General features: G+C 57.4%; 1 protein-coding gene across 4 annotated transcripts; it reads right to left on the reverse strand.

Moving 5' to 3' along the window:
- Positions 1-124: 124 nt before the first annotated feature.
- Positions 125-17,162, reverse strand: ELAVL3 (ELAV like RNA binding protein 3). 4 transcript variants are annotated; one of them, XM_040449977.1, is made up of 7 exons: positions 16,760-17,162; positions 10,525-10,741; positions 10,094-10,197; positions 6,406-6,559; positions 6,034-6,259; positions 5,325-5,363; positions 125-3,730 (listed from the first exon to the last, which is right to left on the reverse strand). In XM_040449977.1, the coding sequence occupies exons 1-7, from the start codon at positions 16,766-16,768 to the stop codon at positions 3,379-3,381; spliced, it is 1,101 nt and encodes a 366-aa protein (XP_040305911.1). In that variant the 5' UTR covers positions 16,769-17,162; the 3' UTR covers positions 125-3,378. The 4 variants fall into 4 exon arrangements, with proteins under 4 accessions (XP_040305911.1, XP_040305912.1, XP_040305910.1 ...); XM_040449978.1 differs by having other exon boundaries at positions 125-3,709; positions 10,525-10,744; XM_040449976.1 differs by having other exon boundaries at positions 10,525-10,744.
- Positions 17,163-17,691: the final 529 nt, after the last annotated feature.

A 17,691-nucleotide genomic window follows, 5' to 3' on the forward strand; every position in this document is an offset into this window, starting at 1 on the left:
CCCAGGGGCTCCAGATGAGAGCTGGGCCCAGAGAGGGATGGCAGCCTAGGAATGGCCACGCAGTCAGGGCACACGCTCCTAACGCTCCCCTCCCACCCACCTGCACACAGATGAGCCGAGGCCGTAAGATTCTGAACTTTTATTTTCTGGCATGAAAAGTACAAATAATTAAACAATTCCATGTAAAAGTCTGTTACCGCGGCCAGGCCTGTAATCCCGGTAATAAATAGTCTAAACGCAACGCAAAGTGTTCTTGTTGGGTTTTGGGTTTTTGTGATTTTTTTTGTCTTTTTTTTTGTTTTTTGTCTTTTTTTTGTTTTTTTTTGTTTTTTTACAGTTCTTTATCACCTCCAACATGGACTCTGTCGTGATTTGAAACCTTCTGAATAAATAACAGGATGAAGGGAGGGCTGGAGGGGCTGAGCCCCCATCCCACGGGCCCTGCCCCTGACCCCCAGGGATGTGGAAGACCCCAGGTGCCCCCCCACCCCCAGCCCCTGGGGTGAGGGGCTGGCCTCTGGGGAGGGGGCCTGGCTGGGCTGAGTTCTGTGTTTTAGAAAAAGAAGTCCCCTCCCAGATTTGGGGGTGTCAGGGGCCTAGGCCTCAGTGGGGGTGGGGGGGTGGGGAGGTGCCCCCTCCGCAGAGCCTGGCTGCCCCAGGGTAGGGGACAAACCCATCCCTTATTGCTCACAGACGCCTCCTGCACGCTGCCCACGTGTGCCCACGTGTCCCCGCGCTCGGAGGTCGGAGGGGAGAAAGCCCCAAGAAACAGCAGAGGGAGAGGGGTGGACCCGCTGGGGGTGCCCGCCCTGCTGGAGGGGAGCTGGGAGGTTGAGGACTTAAAAACCACAAGAATAAATAGGTTCGTGTATCAAGAACAAGCTAGGGTTTTCACCAGCTAAATAGGACTGAAAAAATTCTCAAGACGAGCAAAAAAGAATCCCATTGAGACCCCGGACGTCGCTGGCCGCGGGGACCGCCCCACAGAGCACACGCCCCCCCGGGCGCTGCTCGGCTACCATTACTGTTATTAATAATTATTATTACTTTAATGATTCCACTTCCCCTTTTATAAATAAATTAGGCATAACCACGTCTCAGCAAAACTTAAAGAAACAAAGAGAACATCGTGGTTCCTTTAAACTTGCAAACTGGATGAAGTAACAGAAATATACACAAATGTCCTTACAGGGCAACAAGGAGAATAAATAGTTAACATAGCAATAAGTTAAAACTACAAGAAGCTAAATTCGGCAAAAAAGTACAAGAAAGTTAACTGGTGCCAGTTTATGTCTTTTTTTTTTCTTTTTTTTTTTTTCTTTTTTTAATCTCTTCTGTGTGTTTATTTTTCTTCCTTTTTTTGTCGCTTTTTTTTCTCTTCTGTTTGTGTTTTTTTGTCGCTTTTTTGATTTTTTTTTTTTTTTTCTTTTTGTTCCTTGCAGCAGAAGCTCCACAGACGTTTAATAACAAACACCGGGAGGGGTGGGGGAGAGAGAGCTGGGCAGTCAGATGGGGCCATGGCCGGACACCAAACGCAGGGACACCGGAGGAAGGGGCAACTGAAGCTGAATTCGGGGTTTGCAATTCTCAGTTCTGACTGGGCCCACTGCGGGGGGTGGGGGGCTGCGAGGGCTCCCAGGGGCTCCGGCCTCTGGCTTCTGTTGGAATTTTTTTTTTTTTTTTTGTCTTACAAAGAATGAAAACTAGGAGAATGGAAAATCCAGACAGAAGCCGGTGGGGGACCAGGGCTTGGGATGGGGGCTGCGTCCACCGCCCTCGGGAATTTGGAAAGACGGAAAAACCCAACAAACTGAAAGGGGGTGACAAGTGGGTGGGAAGGGAATTCGGGGGCTGGGGGGAGGGGGACTGGAGGGAACAGCGGGTACTTCCTGCTGGGGAGGCCCCTGGGGGAGGGGGAAGGCTCAGGGCCCAGCCTCCCCCCTCTGCCTCTGGGCCAGGGTCTCGGCCCAGGGAGGTTCAGCCCCGGGGACAGGGGGTCCTTTGGCCTCAAGTGTTGGGGGGGGGGCTGCCTCCAGCCCGCCATGACGCCAAAAGTGAAACGAGGTATCGTGTGTTTGGATGCATGGATGCTGTGTGTGCACGCCTGTGTTCGTGGGCCGCAGGGACCACCGATGAGCCAGGAGAGAGCTCTGCAGAGAACCTGGGGCGAGTGGGGCCATGTGTCCGGAGGAGGCCCGGCGGCCTAGCTGGAGGAAGCGGACCGGGCCAGGATCTGGGCTCCGACCTCTCGCCTGGGCCTGAGGGAGGCTTTGTGCATGTCTGTGTCTCCTGGGTGTTGTGTCTGTTTCTCCGTGATGGTGTGTCTCGACTGGTGTGTCCGAATGTATCTGTCTCTACTTTCCCGTGTCCACGTGGAAATGTGTGTACCCCGCACCCACCTGTGGCTACATTTGCCCGCGGCCTCGTCTACATAGCCCCATACTTCGGTCTCCCGTGATTATCCATATGTCTGTCTGCGTGTCTGAATCTGGCCAGCGAGCTCCTGGAAGGTGTCCGGGGCGCGTCTCTGGGTCTGTCAGTGCTTCCGTGTGTCCCTGCAGGATGTGTGTGTGCGCGTGCCCCCGCATGTCTTTGCGTGGCTGTGTTTCTCTGTGCGGCCCCGTGGACCCCCGGGCCCCAAGCCCTGCTCCCTGCCCCTGCCCCAGTTGGTAAACATAACCTGCCAAAATATTTTCTTTTTTTTTTTTTTTGTTTTTTTTTGTGTTTTTTTTTTTTTCAAGTTCAAGAATCCCCAGTAAAAATTCTCCACGAGGTCTTTTTTCCCTTTTTACAAAAATAGAGTTTTTCTTCCCCTCCCACCCCCCCCTTTTTTTTTCATTTTGTTTCTGTTTCCAGCCCCTCCCCCTGCTCCTCATACTCCAACCAGGGGGCTCTGGGCCAGGGATGCCCACACCCCTCCTCCGTTTCGCTTTTTTGGGGATTTTTAAACCTGTTCCCCCCCTCCCCTCAGGCTCATCTAGGTGTTGGGGAGGCCTGGGCAAGGGGGTCTGGGGGGCACCCCCAGCGCCCCTGCAAAGCCATCCCGTGGAGGGTGGTTGAAGGCGGGGTGGGGGCACATCTCTGCTTTCTTTTTAGCCGAAAAAAGAAACAAAAACCATCGCCATGAACAAAACCAAGACGAGAGAGTGAACAGCCCAGCCTGGGGTGGGGGCAGGAGGACGGGGAGGGGACCCCCAGGCACCCCCCCATCCCCTGCAGACTCTCCCACCCCGAGTGCTCACCCTGTGGCTTCCGCAGGGATGCGGGGCCCGTGTGCCGTCGGTGGTCTGCCTGCGCTGTCTCTCTCGGGGCCCCTCTCTCTCTCTTTCTCTCTCTCTCTGCTGCCCGGGGAGGGTGGGGAGGGCGGGCGGCGGTGGCTCAGGCCTTGTGCTGTTTGCTGGTCTTGAAGGACACCTGCAGCACGCGCTCGCCCAGGCGGTAGCCATTGAGGCTGGCGATGGCCATGGCCGCTTCGTCGTAGTTGGTCATAGTGACGAAGCCGAAGCCCTTGCACTTGTTGGTGGTGAAGTCGCGGATGACCTTGACGTTGGTGACGGCCCCGAAGGGCCCAAACAGCTGCCACAGCACACTCTCGTCTGCCTCCGGTGACAGGTTGTACACGAAGATACACCAGCCAGCGCCCGCCGCGCCCCCCGAAAGGCCCACACCCGCGAGGCCACTCATGCCGTCGATGGCGATGGGCGAGAACCTGGCGATGAGCGACAGGGGACTACTTTGGGGGTCACGCGGGCTCTGCCCTGACCCCCGGCACACCCCTGAGTCCCTGTGACCCCTGATGTGGTCATGACTGCTGGGCGTGCCACGATCTTGGGACCGTATGATCCCTGCATCGTCCTGAGCCAGCCACGGCCTCGCGACCTCCACCTCTGACCCCACCCGAGACACCTTAAACTGCGGCCTGCTCTGAGACACTGGCCCCCAGTCTCCATCCTGACCTATAACTGGTGACCTTCCCTGCACATTACGCCCTCACTCACACTCCTGCCTAGAGCCCCAGTCTGCACCCTGACCCCGCAACCTCTGACCCTACTGGGCCCTTGGCCCTGTTGACCCTGACCCCCTCCCCACTCCTGACCACTACTCCTCCCTTGGCAGATTTTTCCCACCCCCCTTTTGCCCTCCCCCCACCAAGCCCACCCTGCCCTCTGCAACGCTGTGCCCCCTTTGCCCCTGGTCACCCTGCTACCCCTACGTGTCCAGAAGGGCACCGCTCAAGGCCAGGCCATGACTGCAACCGGTGGAGCGCTGCCCTGCGTTATCAGGTCCCAGGGCAGCGGCCTTGCTGCCCGCCGCCTTCCTCTGCCCCTTGCCACCCTTTTCCTGTTCAGATTGTATATTTAGGATCCACTCCACCTTCCCTGCGGTGCCCCAGCCCAGAACAGCTCCTTGAACAGCAGGGCCCCTGAGAGGGTTTGTTGACTGACCGACTGACGGACAGGATTGGCTCCACCCACGTGCCTCGCTGCCTCCCTGCCCCCCAGGCCTCACTCAATTCAGGGGGAGCCCCAGGGTCTGCCCCATTCAGTGTGACCACTGGGGACTCACTGCTTGCTCCCTCCTTCCCGATTCTGCACAGGCCCTGGCACCTTGGGCGTGTCGGGGTGGGCGGGGGTCCCCTCACCTCTTCTCCTGCCCCCTTCCCAGCCCTGCTCGCTGCTCCCTCCCTGCTAGACTGAGGTAATTGACAACAGGAACAGTAATCGTCCGGGCGGCTACTTTTATTGAGCGCTCACTACGTGCCAAGCCCTGTGCTCAACAGCATTTCATCTCCACGAGGGATCACGTCTGGCCGGGCCACGTTGGGTCCCCAGCCCCGAGCCCAGTGCCCGGCACTCAGTGTGTGCTCAACAGCTCGCGATGCAATAAACACGGGGACCTTCACAGGGTTGGGGATGTGGACAAGGTCGTGCGGGCCTCAGGGCCCGTCCCCAGACTATGCGGGAAAAGAGGGTGGCATCCTGTGACCCCAGCCATCAAGAGAGGCAGGTGGAACTCAGACTTAACGTGGGAACCGGCAGAGGGGGGGGGGGGGGGCATGGCTGTGACCAGGCAACATGGCCGGCCTTTCCCTGGGCCGGAGGGGGCCACGGACAGGCCCTCCAGGACCCAAAGAGTAGTAGTAGCTCTTTCTAGCATTCACTAGGTTCCAGAGCCCCTGATTCTCTTAATGGACATGCTATTCCCAGACAGGGCAGACCCAGCTAAGCTGGCAGTCCCGGTGGTGAGGCGGGGGAGGGGGCCCATCGGGGCAAGAGTCCAGGGAGGGACGGCGGGGAGCTGGGGGCAGCGGGGAGCACTGTTACCTCTTGACTCCGTAGGCCATGTTGAGCAAATTATCCAGCCTGTGGAAGCAAAAGGGGTGGTCACCGGTGGCCTCTGGGCACACCCCCAGCTGTGATGTCGGCCTGCCTGCCTGCCCTCCCCGCCCCCACCCAGCCGGCCGGCAGCCCAGCCCTGCCCCCACCCGCCGGCTCCCCGCCCGGCTGGACACCGCCTGGCACGGAACCGTGGTCACTCGGGCACTGCCTCTCGCCTGCCCTGCCGCTGCCTGGCCTGCACCCGTGTCCCGTCCTCCCCGGCCCGGCCCGCCCAGCCCCACTCGCCTGCCCCCACCCTGCGGGGCTCAGGACCCCAGAAGGGAAGGTTCGAGTCTCTTCTCGGCAGTGGCAGGTGGGTTGGGCGAGTGACAAAGCCTCTCTGTTCGTAAAATACAGACAATCTCCGTTCTCTTGAGGTATAGATACCCGGGGGCGCAGAGAGCTGGAGCCCCATGCCCGAGGGAGGGGAGGCCCCATCGGGAGACTCTAACACTCCTAACACCGAAAATGCCACTCAAAGTGCCCTGCATACATTGACTGCCTGCTGCATACGAGGGCCTGGCCTCAGCACCTGACAGACACACATTTCCCCTCCGCCGCCCTCAGTGGCCCCGGCCTGCGGGCACCCTCCCAGCGTCCCTCTGCCCTGCAGGGATGGGGTCCAGGGGTCTGTGGGGGGCGCCAGGGGGCTTACCGGAAGCGCTGCGTCTGATGGTGCAGGGGGCCTGCGTAGCGCCGGGCTGACGACTGGTAGAGGTGAGTGAGCAGGGCCTGTCCAGTCTTCTGACTCGGGTTGTTGGCGAACTTGACCGTGATGGGCTCCGCCGCGCCCAGCGGCTTCTGCCCGTTCAGTCCTTTGATGGCCTCCTCGGCCTCAATCCTCTTGTCGAAGCGGATGAACCCCACACCCCGAGAGACACCTGCCAGGGAGTGAGGGCGTCATGAGCACCGCTGCCCCCTCCTGTGTGGCCCTCTACCCCGCTCCTCCCCTGCCATTCCCGGTTTCTCCATTTTGGCCCCACCTCCGGGCCTTTGCCCAGTGCGTCGTCATCCCCAGCAGCCTGACCTGTGACCTGGTCCACCAGGATTCGAGAAGTGATGATACGGCCGTACTGGGAGAAGAGCTGCTCCATTTCTTTCTGGCTCATGGTCTTGGGGAGTCCACTGACGTACAGGTTAGCATCTCGGATGGATGCAGAGCTGGGTCTGGCATAAGACACCTGGAGTGGGGAGGGGGGGGCAGGTGGACAGAGGTGAGGGGAAGACCCGTTTCACGGATGGGGAGGGTGAGGCCACGTCCAGACCACCAGTGGGAGGCAGAAGTGCCTCGTCTGTTCGCTCAACAAGTATCTCTTGGGTAGTCACCATGGGCGGGGCTGGCCAAGACTTGAGGGAGGGGACATGGCTGTGGCCGATGATGATGTGGGCTGGCCAGCATAAAGTGGTGGGGGGCGGCGCCTGGGTGGCTCAGTCGGTTGAGTGTCTCAATTTCGGCTCGGGTCCCGGTCTCGCAGTCTGTGAGATTGAGTCCCGAGCCGGGCTCTGCGCGGACAGCTCTGAGCCTGCTTGGGATTCTGTGTCTCCCTCTCTCTCTGCCCCTCCCCTGCTTGTGCTCTGTCTCTCAAAATAAATAAGTAGACGTTAAAAAAAAAAAAAAAAAATTAAGGTGGTGGGAGGAACATGTCGTTGCTGGGCCCTGGAGGTCAGATGTCCCCAGCTCCTGCTCTCACGAGGTACATTCCATCAACACAATGCTTCCTCCTCCTTTGGAAAGTGAGCCTGGGACGCTGGCCCTTTTCCCGTCCACGTTGGGACCCTCCAGGTTGCTCAGGTCTTCAGCCACCAGTTCAATGCTGATGACCCCCAAATGTCCGTCCCCAGTGTGGGCCTGACCCCCAAACTGCACCCCTGTGTGACACCTGCCTCCAGGCACCGCACGTGACACCCACAGGGGATCACAAGCAGCGAGGCGGCATCCAGTCCCCAACTTGCCCCAGCTCAGTAATGGCAACTTTGTCCTCCCGGGTGCTCAGGCCCCCATTGTCCTTGACGCTGGTCTTTTTCACACCCACATCCAATCCATCACGGATCCTGCCTCATTACTCAGCTCCCACCATAGCTCCCACAGACCTCCCTAACCTCCCCAGTCTCTTCCCTCCACAGCTGCCAGGGGGCGCCTGTGAGCAACTGAGGCAGGGCACATCCTCCCTTTGCTCAGAACCTTCTGTGGCTCCCACCTGCCCCACAGTTCAAGTCCTTCTCCCAGCCCACAAGGCCCTGCACAACCCCCCCCCCACCCCATACCCTCACTCTCATCTCTGCCAATTTCTCCCTCGAGTGCTCTGTTTCAGCCACACCAGTCTCCTCCCGTGTTCCTCAAACACACCAGGCACATTTCAGCCTCAGGGCCTTTGCTCTGGCTGTTCCCCTCAGGCTGGAACGCCCTTCCTCTCCTTGCTTCTTCCAGCCTCATTCAAAAAGTAACCCCTGTCCTCTTCCCATCTGAATTTGGTCCTCCGCCTCAAACCCCCCTCCCCCCCCCGCCTGACTCAAAGCACTTCTCTCAGTGGGGAATTAGACGCGTTTTGGTACGGGCATTTGATTTGTGTCATTAATTATGGTCCAGACCAACAATGAAACTCCCTGCAGCTGGTTAAAAAATGGTGGACGTGTATATTTATTTCCCAGAAACAGTGGTGAGTATTGTAAACTGGGGGAAAGAAAAGTCCATTTACAGAGTGGCGAGATGTGTGACCCCATCTCATTGTTGTGCTTATCAGTGTCCTGGAAACACAGTCTGCAGGGCCCGCCCCCAGATGCTGACAGGTGGGCCTAGAGCTGGCAGGGGGCAGCAGGGGACAGGAACTGCCCTTTCCACTTATTTCTGCCAATGTCTATTTCCTGTATCTTCTAAATTAACCTCTGGGTAGATAAGGTCACGGTCAAGCGTCCAGCTTTTGTTTGTGGTGGTGAGTGGAGAGGGCATAGCCCTGCATTAGAAGTAACTAATTGAAAAAGCTAACAACATGAGTAAATTGGGCCAGGGGTGGGTCAGGGTGAAGGCACTCATGGGCTGGAGGTAGAGGGACTCTAACGAATGCAACTGTGAGCACCCGGGGTCTTCCGGGGAGAAAAAACCCCACAAACACATCAGCTGCTTTTTTTTTCGATAATATTAATTAAAAATCACGGCCACATTTTTCATGGCTTCCGCTCTTGCCCGTGGGGCGGTGAGTTTTGAGGGGTGAGGACTTGATGAATCAGAGGGAGGGGTGAGGGGAAGAGAGGCCTGAGCTCCTGGGTGGGTGTTTGGGGTCAGGGGTCATTTGAGGCACTGAGTTGGTCTTCAGCGGTCTTTGCCAACCTTCCATGATGTGGGCTGACCCAGGCCCCTCACCTGGGTATGGGCTCCTCCGGCCCCCCTCACCAGGACAGGTCTTGGGCAAAATCTGCCAAAGCAGCCAATTGGGACCAACCTTACATAGTGCCACCCAGGCAGACACACACAGAGACGCGAGGCCACACTTTGTCACCCTCTGCACAGCCCTAGTGGCTACACCAGCCAAATGGTGACTCGGGGCCACTGTGACATCCACAGCGGCTCCGGGGGTCTTGGATAATTACAGTAAGAGGCACAGAACCACACACCTGTCACCCCACCACACAAGCCCACATCACACACGTTGCACCCCGAGTAGGGCACAGCCGACACCCCCACGCAGCCCCACCAGGTCACAGCCAGAGTTGCAGTGTCACAAAGCACCTGTGAAATAAACACCACATCCCACAGACCCATCATGACACGCCCAGAGTCTAGTAGCCAGACTCGTGTGTCCCACAAACACAATGGCTCCCAGCCCAGGTCTATCTCTCACACACACACACACACACACACACACACACACACACACGCGCGCGCGCGCGCACTGCATCACATGCATACAGTGGCCCTCTGGATTTGTCACTACCGTCCCCCTCATGCCCCAGGGCTTCTGGGTCTAGTTGGCCATGGAGGGACCCATTAGGTCACGACCTCATCCTCCCCCACAACGGGAAGAAGAAGAGATTCCTGCACCTCTGTTCTCAGAGAGAAGGGGGGGGGCCAGATGGGCGCCCCCCCCCTCAGCCTCCCCCAAGGTTCCAGAGCAGATTTGTGGGGCGGAGTCCAGACACCCCCAGGCGAACCGAGAGAGGGGGGTTTCCATGGCGATCCCCCCCCAGGGAACCTGGGCTAGCAGAGTCCCAGCTGCAGCTGCTGAGAGGGGAGGTTGTGGGGGGAGGGGCGTTGCACAAAGATGGGGGAGGGGCTCACCCCTAATCCCGCCCTCCCAGACCCTAATTAGGCTCCAGATGGCAGATGGACCCCCACCCCTCTCCATTTCCATGACAAAGGCAAGGGGGGGCGGGGCGCCCACCAGACCCTGGTCACTCTCCTACTGCCAGTGGGATGGCTACCTCCCTGAGCCAGCAGAGAATGTAGAGCCGGTATTCTCACTGACTAATGAGGAAACTGAGGTTCAGAGAGGCAGAGCCATCGGGCCCTGGGTGCCCAGCCAGGAATTCTTAGGGGAGAGTCTGAATCCCTCAGAGGATGAGCCACGGGGTAGGAGGGGTGGCAGTGAGGAAGGCAGGCGACATGCGGGTTGAGTGGCAGTGAAGGGGATAGTCCAAGGGGAAGTAATGCGGGGGATTGGGGACAGTTGCAGGTGGGCAGTAAGGGGGGATGGGCCACAGAGGAAAGTGAGGGCACTAACCTTGATGGTCTTCGTCTGCAGTTTGAGGCCGTTGAGGGTGTTGATGGCTTTGTCTGCATCGTTGGGATCAGAGTAGTTCACAAACCCATAACCGAGGCTCTGCCCTGTGGGCGGGACCAGGGTGACGACCTCCCCACACCTACCAGGGTCCTCCCAGACCCAGTCCTGAGAGGCTGACCGCCGTCACTCAAGGTTGACGGAAATCCCCCCCCCCCCCTTAGTATTCTCCCACAGTACCACCCTGTCCCCAGGACACCTCAGATCCCCCAGAGTCGTGCCTGCCCCCATCACCCCCGGGATACCCTATCGGGGGTCATACCTGTCTCCCCATCGCACCTCTGATCCCCCAGGGTGCTACCTGCCCCCATCACACCCGTGCTCCCCAGACTACTATCTCTGTCTCCTCCCTCCCCACCTGCCAGCAGCCACACCTGTGATCTTATCCCGAACCAACTTGCAGGATTCGATGTCACCAATGCTGCCGAAGAGACTCTTGAACTCGTCCTGGGTCATGTTCTGGGGCAGGTAGTTGACAATGAGGTTGGTCTTGCTGTCATCAGTGGCTCCATTTGTACCAAGGAGTGGCCCGTTGGGCAGGGCCGGGCCGGCCGGGCCCCCCGCCACCTGAGACTCCATGGCCCCGAGTATCTGCTGGAGATAACAGGCCACACCCGCTCACGGCCCAGTCCCCACACCAGGGATCAGTGGTGATGCATCAGTCATGTCTGACATGGGCTTAAACATGGAGAGAGGACAACATATTATCCTATTAATCTCTTCCACTCCTCCAGCATCAGGCATAGCACCTTACGTGTGATTTTACTGTGAAAAATTCCATACATGTCTGGTGTCTACGTTTGCCTGTTTGCCTAAAATCAATCTGTGCATTTCCAGAAGAGTAAAATGAACACCTTTGTCTTCAGAATAAGAAATATATTTTTATTAGCTTTGAAGTCCTCATAAGCTCCTCCCTAGCCATGGACCGCCCTCATCCATCAAAGGATGAGGGACTGCCCTCATCCACATCCCAGATGTGTTAATATTTCTTTTGCTTCATGCATAATTTTTCCCACTAGGCATTTACCCCCACGTTTTTCCCACTGAGCTCTTTTTCATTTTATTACTTATTGTTATTTATGATTTTTTAAGATTTTATTTTTAGGTAATCTCTACACCCAGTGTGGGGCTTGAACTCACAACTCCGAGGTCAAGAGTCGCATGCTCTCCTGACCGAGCCAGTCAGGCACCCCTGAGCTATTTAAATGTATCACATAATAACACCTGCAAACAAGGACAGTTTTAATTATCTCCAATCTAGACCTGTTCCTTATTTTTCTTGTCTTATTGCAGGGGCTACAGTGCGACAGTGGCTTCTTTATTCATGATGTTAAAGGAAATGCTTTAAACGTTTCACAGCTAAATTTGATTTTTGATATGGATTCTGTGTAGATGGCCTTTATCACATTAAGAATGTTTCATTTTATTCCTAGTATCCTAACAAGATTTCGTTTTTCAAGAATGGGTGTTGAATTTTATTTAACTTTTTTCCTACACCTATTTTTTAAATAGTTGACATAGAATATTAGTTTCAAGTGTACAACATGATTCAATATTTGTATATATTGAAAAGTACTGGGATGGATTGGTATTGTCTGTCATGGGCATGGGAAGGGAAAATACCCAGCATGTCCTTAGGTTTTTCTCCCAAGGCATGGTTGGCCGATGGATGGCCTTCACCTAAAAAAATCAAATCTATTGGTAGGGTGTTCCTAACGGGACAAATTAGGAAGGATTACAAACCACATTCAGTTTCCACGGGAAAGATCACTGTGATTGATTAGCAATGTCTGTGGCTACAGAATTAGAGTCAGCAGGTACACATCATCTCAGCCATCCCTAATCAAAAAATACAATACCATATTTGTTCCCAAATATTGGGCATACTGTGTGCCAGGTATAGTGCAAAGCTCTCTATGGGCAATGTTTTGTTTTTATTTTTTTTCTTATTCACAACCACCCTGAAAAGAGGGCTTAATTTTCCCTGCTTAACAGATGCTATGAACGTAAAGCCTGTGTTCCCTCGACTTCATATGTTGAAATCTTGACCCCCAATGTGATGGTATTTGGAAGTGGAGCCTTTGGGAGTTAATTGGGTCATGAGGGCAGAACCCTCATGAATGAGATTCATGTCCTTAACAAAAAAGTGACAGGAGAGACATTCTCTCTCTCTCCACAATGTGAGGACACAGCAAGAAGACGTCCATCTGCAAAGGAGGGAGCAAGTCCTTACTAGCAACCGAATCAGCTGGCACCTTGATCTTGGACTTCCCAGAATCCAGAAGAAGATTTGTGATAAATAAATGTCTGTTGGTTAAGCTGCCCAGTTGACGGTATTTTGTTATAGCAGCCTGAGCTAAGACAACAGACGAGGAAAGGGAAGTTCGGCGATGTTTTAAAAATTACCAAAGATCGGGGCACCTGGGTGGCACAGTCAGTTAAGCATCTGACTCTTGATTTCAGCTCAGGTCACGATCGCACAGTTGGTGAGTTTGAGCCCTGACGGCTGGTCGCTGACAGCATGGAGCCTGCTTGGGATTCTCTTTCTCTCTCCCTCTCTCTGTCCCTCCTCCACTTGTGTGCTCTCTCCTTCTCTCAAAATACATACATAAACTTCAAAAAAAAAAAAAATGACCAAAGATCACGCAGCTTATAAATAGTGAAGCAGGGGTTCGCACGCGAGATTTCCTCATCCAGAGTCTGTAATTCTAACTGCTCTAACGTTTCTCAGCCGTGTGTCCTCAGGTAGACTACATGACGTTTCTGGGCCTCTGCTCCACTTTGCTGCAAACTCCAAATTATTGGCGCGGTGACCCCCACCGAAGGATCTGAAGCTACTCGCGCGGCTGGGAAGCATTCTGGGATCAGTTAGCCAGGTCTGCCATGAGCGCAATTACGAGAAGCAACTCGTCATGTCTGCCATCCCTGCCTCAAAATACGGCTGGTAATACTCATCCTGCCCCACAGACATCTTCTGTGAGCCAGGCACCGGGTGAGGTGCTTACAGGCAACATTTCCCTTATTTCTCCCAATCAGCTTTAGAGCTGGCCACACAGTCTCCATTTTATAAGTGAGAGAGCTCAGAGACGCTGAGTGATATATACATGGGGCACTTGATTTCAAACCTGGATATGTTGGCGGACTTCAGAACTGTTTTTAATGACAGTGGCCAAGGCACGGGGGCGGGGGTGGGGGGCACCTTCTAGCTGTGTATCCTTGGGGGGGGGGGGGTGATCGTAGCTCTTCTTTGGGCCTCTGTTTCCTTTCCATTTATTCTTATTAAAAGAATGGCCCTGAGGGTCAACCCCCCTGCATCTCCAGTTGGCTGAGAGTGGCTGTCTGGGGGCTGGCTGGAGGGTTATTCTGAAGCCACATCCAGACGGAGCAGGATCATGCACTGGGTTGATGAGCAATGTCTGCCATAGGCGCCGGCAATAAGACAGTAACGCACATTACAGATCTGCGTCCAGTTTCATAAGAATAATACTTTCCTGATACCGTGGCCATGTATCGAGGGCCGGCTCTCCCAACATTGAACGTTATGGCACCCTTTTCTCCATTTGACAGAAGAGGAAACAGAGTCTCCACGAAGGGGTAGGGATTTATACAAGGTTAGGGAGCTCGCAAATGGTGGGTCAAGAATTCAAACCCGGAGCTTGGACATCAGCCCATTTGACTAACAAAAAGGCCAACAATAGTGAAAATAACAGCAAAGTGAAGCTGTGTCTCCGCATTTAACCCCACTCTGCAGGCCAAGTCTACTCATTCAATTCAACAAATGCTTGCTGGGTACCATCAGGTGCCAGCTCCTGGCCCCACCCTCCTCACTGTGCATCTTCTGACACTCACATTGCCTCTCCGGGCCTCTGTCCCTCCACTAAAGATATGGCACAGAGGTTTCCCACGTACAAAGATGGGTTCTGTATTCCCTTCTGGCTCAACAGACTAGAGTTCTGTGATTGGTTGATGATGTCTGCGCTGGGAGTCCCCAAAATAATTAACAGTACAAAACCAGTTCCAGGTCTGGAGCCCCTACTATGTGGCCAGGCACTGAGCAGGTGCAAAGGTTTCACTGACTTCCCACAACCACACTGAAAGCTGGGGATCACCTCCGTTTCTCAGGTGGAGAAAGCGAGGGTCAGAGGGACCTGTGATTTGCCTGGGGATGACACGGAGCCGTGGGAGCGATGGAGTTTGACTACTGATCTGATTACTCCAGACAGAGCCCCCAGGGCCATCCCAAATGTCCTCAGCTTGGATGCGGTGAAAAGGTAATTGGGGTTCCTATCCAGGATCTTGAGACCCAGCCTACTAATCTCCCCACCACCCCATCTCTCTCCCAGCTGTGCCAGAGCTTAGCAGGATCAGTGTCGCGTTTCCTCTGCAGCTCAGCCGGCTGAGCCGATAATAGGGATCGGATTGGTGGAGACCACACCCGCTCTGCCCCAGCCCATGACAAATGCGTGGCCTGGGATGACTCCGGGATCACAGGGACCTTGGAGGGCTGTCCCAGGACAGGAGCGGAGGGGTGAAGTCAGAGGGGAGGAGGGCAGGTCAAAGATGGATAGGCAGAGATCAAGTGGGAGCAATAGAACCTTTCCTCCCAGTCTCTCCAGCTCTTCCTCTGGATCCGTACCTCTTTCTGTTTCTCTCTCCCTCCCCACCCCCCACCCCGCCCCTGTGTCTCTTCTTCTCTCCCCTCTGAGCCTGTCTCTCTCCCCCTTTCTCTCTCAGCCACTCTTTTTCCAACTCTTTTGCACCATTGCACATACATGACATATGGATTTTGCAGCGAATACACCTGCAGTCACTCTCTATGTAGACCCTTCTGTGTCTGACCCCCTTGGCCCCTAGCTGGGCCCCCTGGCCCCAGTCACAATGATAGATGCCTGGATACTGGCGACAATAGGGCATTGAGTGGCTATGCATGGTAAGGCTAGGCCACCACGTGGTGCTAACTAGGCCTCCCACTTCTGGGCCCTTCTCCATCCATGCAGGGCCCTCACTGTCTCAGTCTATCCCCTCACTTCCTCCCATCCTGTTCTCATGGTGGACCTCTGCCCGAGTGTCCTCCAGTGGAGTAACCAGGCCTTCCAGGGCTTCAAGGCCCTTGTGTGACCTCTGACCACACCCTCGCCCTTTTGTGCATTAGTTTCCCTCTTTTAAATGAGGGAACAGATCAGAGGAATGGATGCTGGACTGTTGTGGGGGTTCTGAGGGTCCTCAGGAGGCTGCACTCGCGTCTCGCACCTAAATTAGCAGCCTGAGGCCCAGAGAAGGGAGAGAGCCGACCTAAGGTCACACAGCAGGGAAGCAGGGCCTCTCAGGGCCTCCTTTCTCTGAGCCAGGTGGGCGGGTCCCAGAGTCCCAGACATGGAAGGAGTGCTGAGCATCCCCCCACCCACTGTGCTCGCCACGACTCCAAGAAGAGGCCCAGGGACACAGGGCACAGACACACACACACACAGACCAGAAAGACAGTAAGTACGGAAGAAGGAGGCCTGGGCGCTGGGACCAGACAAAGGACGCGCGGCGGCGCGGGGAGCGGAGTCGCGCGGCGGGGGCGGGGGTGGAGCCGGGGTGGGGCTAGAACTGGCCAGCCCCGCCCCCGGGATACGCCCGGGTAGCCGAGTGGAAATCCGAGGGCTCGGGCGAGGCCGGGCCCCGGGGGCCCCAGGGGGCGGGGTCCGGATGGGCGGGGCAGGGGCGTGGTTATACAGGGCGTGGCCGGGCGTGGCCGCGGGCTCGGGAGCTGACCAGCTCGGTGGCTGCTGAAAGCACCGGGAGTGGGGCGAGCGGCGCGGGCGTGCAGGCGGGCGCGCTCAAGGTCACCCCGAGGCCCAGAGCCCAGGAAGGGTGGGGCGCCTGGACCTGGCCTAGGGGACATCCTTGAGCTCCTTACCCCATCCCCCGTGGGGCGGGGGCCCAGGAGCCAGGAAGCCCCCCCCGCGGGACCTCCTCTCCCCTCCCCCTCCCCGAAGCCTGAGGCGCCCGCGCGAGGCTACGGCCCGCTAAGAAGCTCCGAGAAACAAAGGGACGCGGCGGCAGCGGCGGCGGGCCCGCGGGGCCTCCGGGCGCGCCCCCTCCTCTCCCCTCCCCGCTTGCCGCAAGGTCGACGGGCTCGAGGACGAGACGCCCGGCTCCCCGGGCGCGGCCGCGGCCCGGGGCGCGCGATCCGACGCCACCCGATTCCCCGGGGCTCTCGGGAACGGCTTGCCGCCTTGTCCTGGCCCAGCACCAGTGATAGGAGCCCTGCGTTTGCCTGGGCGGCCTGCGGGGTCCGGGCCTGGATGGAGAAGGCATCCTCCGCTGCTGCGGCCCCTCCCCCATCAGGCTTGCTGGAGGGGGGCAATCCCGCCCCCAGGACGCCGTAGGACGCCTCCCCAAATCAGAGTTCGGCTTCCTAAGGCCTCTCAGACCAGACTCTATGCGCCCCCAGCACTCTGGGTGCGGTCCTGCCCACTCTCAGGCCCCGAGGCTCGGTCCTACCCCCCCACCGGGGCCTAGCTAGGCCTGGTCCTACCCCCCCCCCCCACCCGCCATCTCCGCGGAGGCTGTGCCTAACCCCTCCCCACCCAGGTTCTCTCTCAGCGACAAGGGAATACCTACAGTGACCATTCTTGTGTGCCCGGCGGGCGCGGTCCGTGTTGAGGGCGGCTCCGGGGGTCGTGCACTCCTTGGGGGGCGCTCGATGCTCACTCCGGGGTCCCGCCCGGGCGGCCTTTGGCGCGGCCGCTGCAGAGGTGTCGATGAAGGCGGCGGCTCCCTCGAGGGCCGGGGACGGGCCCGAGCCCGAGGACGCGCGCGCGGATAGCCGGGCCCCGGGGTGGCCTGCGGGCGGCAGGGGATGGAAAGAGGGAGCGGGCGCGGGATTGAGAACGCCCCCTGCGCGGCCCCGCGGGGCCCGGGGAGGTTGCGCTTCCTGACAGAGATCGCGGCGCTCTGCCTTTCGCCGCCGCCCCCCGGCCCGGCCTGTCCGGTCCTGGATGCTCAGTCTTCTCCCCTCGCCCGCCCTCCCTCCCACCCTCCAGCCCGCGCTGCGCGCTCCGCGCTCTGGGCCGCGCCGCCGCCGCCCCCAGCCCTTTATAGGAGCAGCTGCCAGAGCCGGCGTCGCTTATTGGCTGCGGTAGCTGAGCCCCGCCTCCTCGCGGCGCCCGACGGCGCGGCAGGTGGAAGAGAGCGCGAGCTGGCTAAGACTCCGCACCCCCAGAAAGCACTCCCTGGGGGCTCTGGTTGCCATTTTCGGGCCCCTCTGCCCCCGTGGCCCCTGCTTTCTGCATTTCCGCCCCTTCTCGGGCGGGCTTTCTGCCCGGAAGACAGGGAAGGCTCCCCTCCTCTGTCCAACGACCTGAGCTGTTGGAGCAAAGAGGGAGATCCGTGGACCGATTGTACGAACTTCCGGAGTTGCTGTCCATCAAGAAGACTGGAAAGGGACGAGGAACCAAGATTTCTATGAGCAGAGGCCTAGGTCCGCAGATTTTGGAGGCATCGGGTGTAGCCTCCCAAGACCAGTGGAGAAGGATGGGGGTGGCAGGGGCTCT

The sequence above is a fragment of the Herpailurus yagouaroundi genome, unplaced genomic scaffold (assembly GCF_014898765.1).
Source record: "Herpailurus yagouaroundi ecotype Mexico unplaced genomic scaffold, PumYag 200, whole genome shotgun sequence".
Taxonomy (NCBI): Eukaryota; Metazoa; Chordata; class Mammalia; order Carnivora; family Felidae; genus Herpailurus; species Herpailurus yagouaroundi.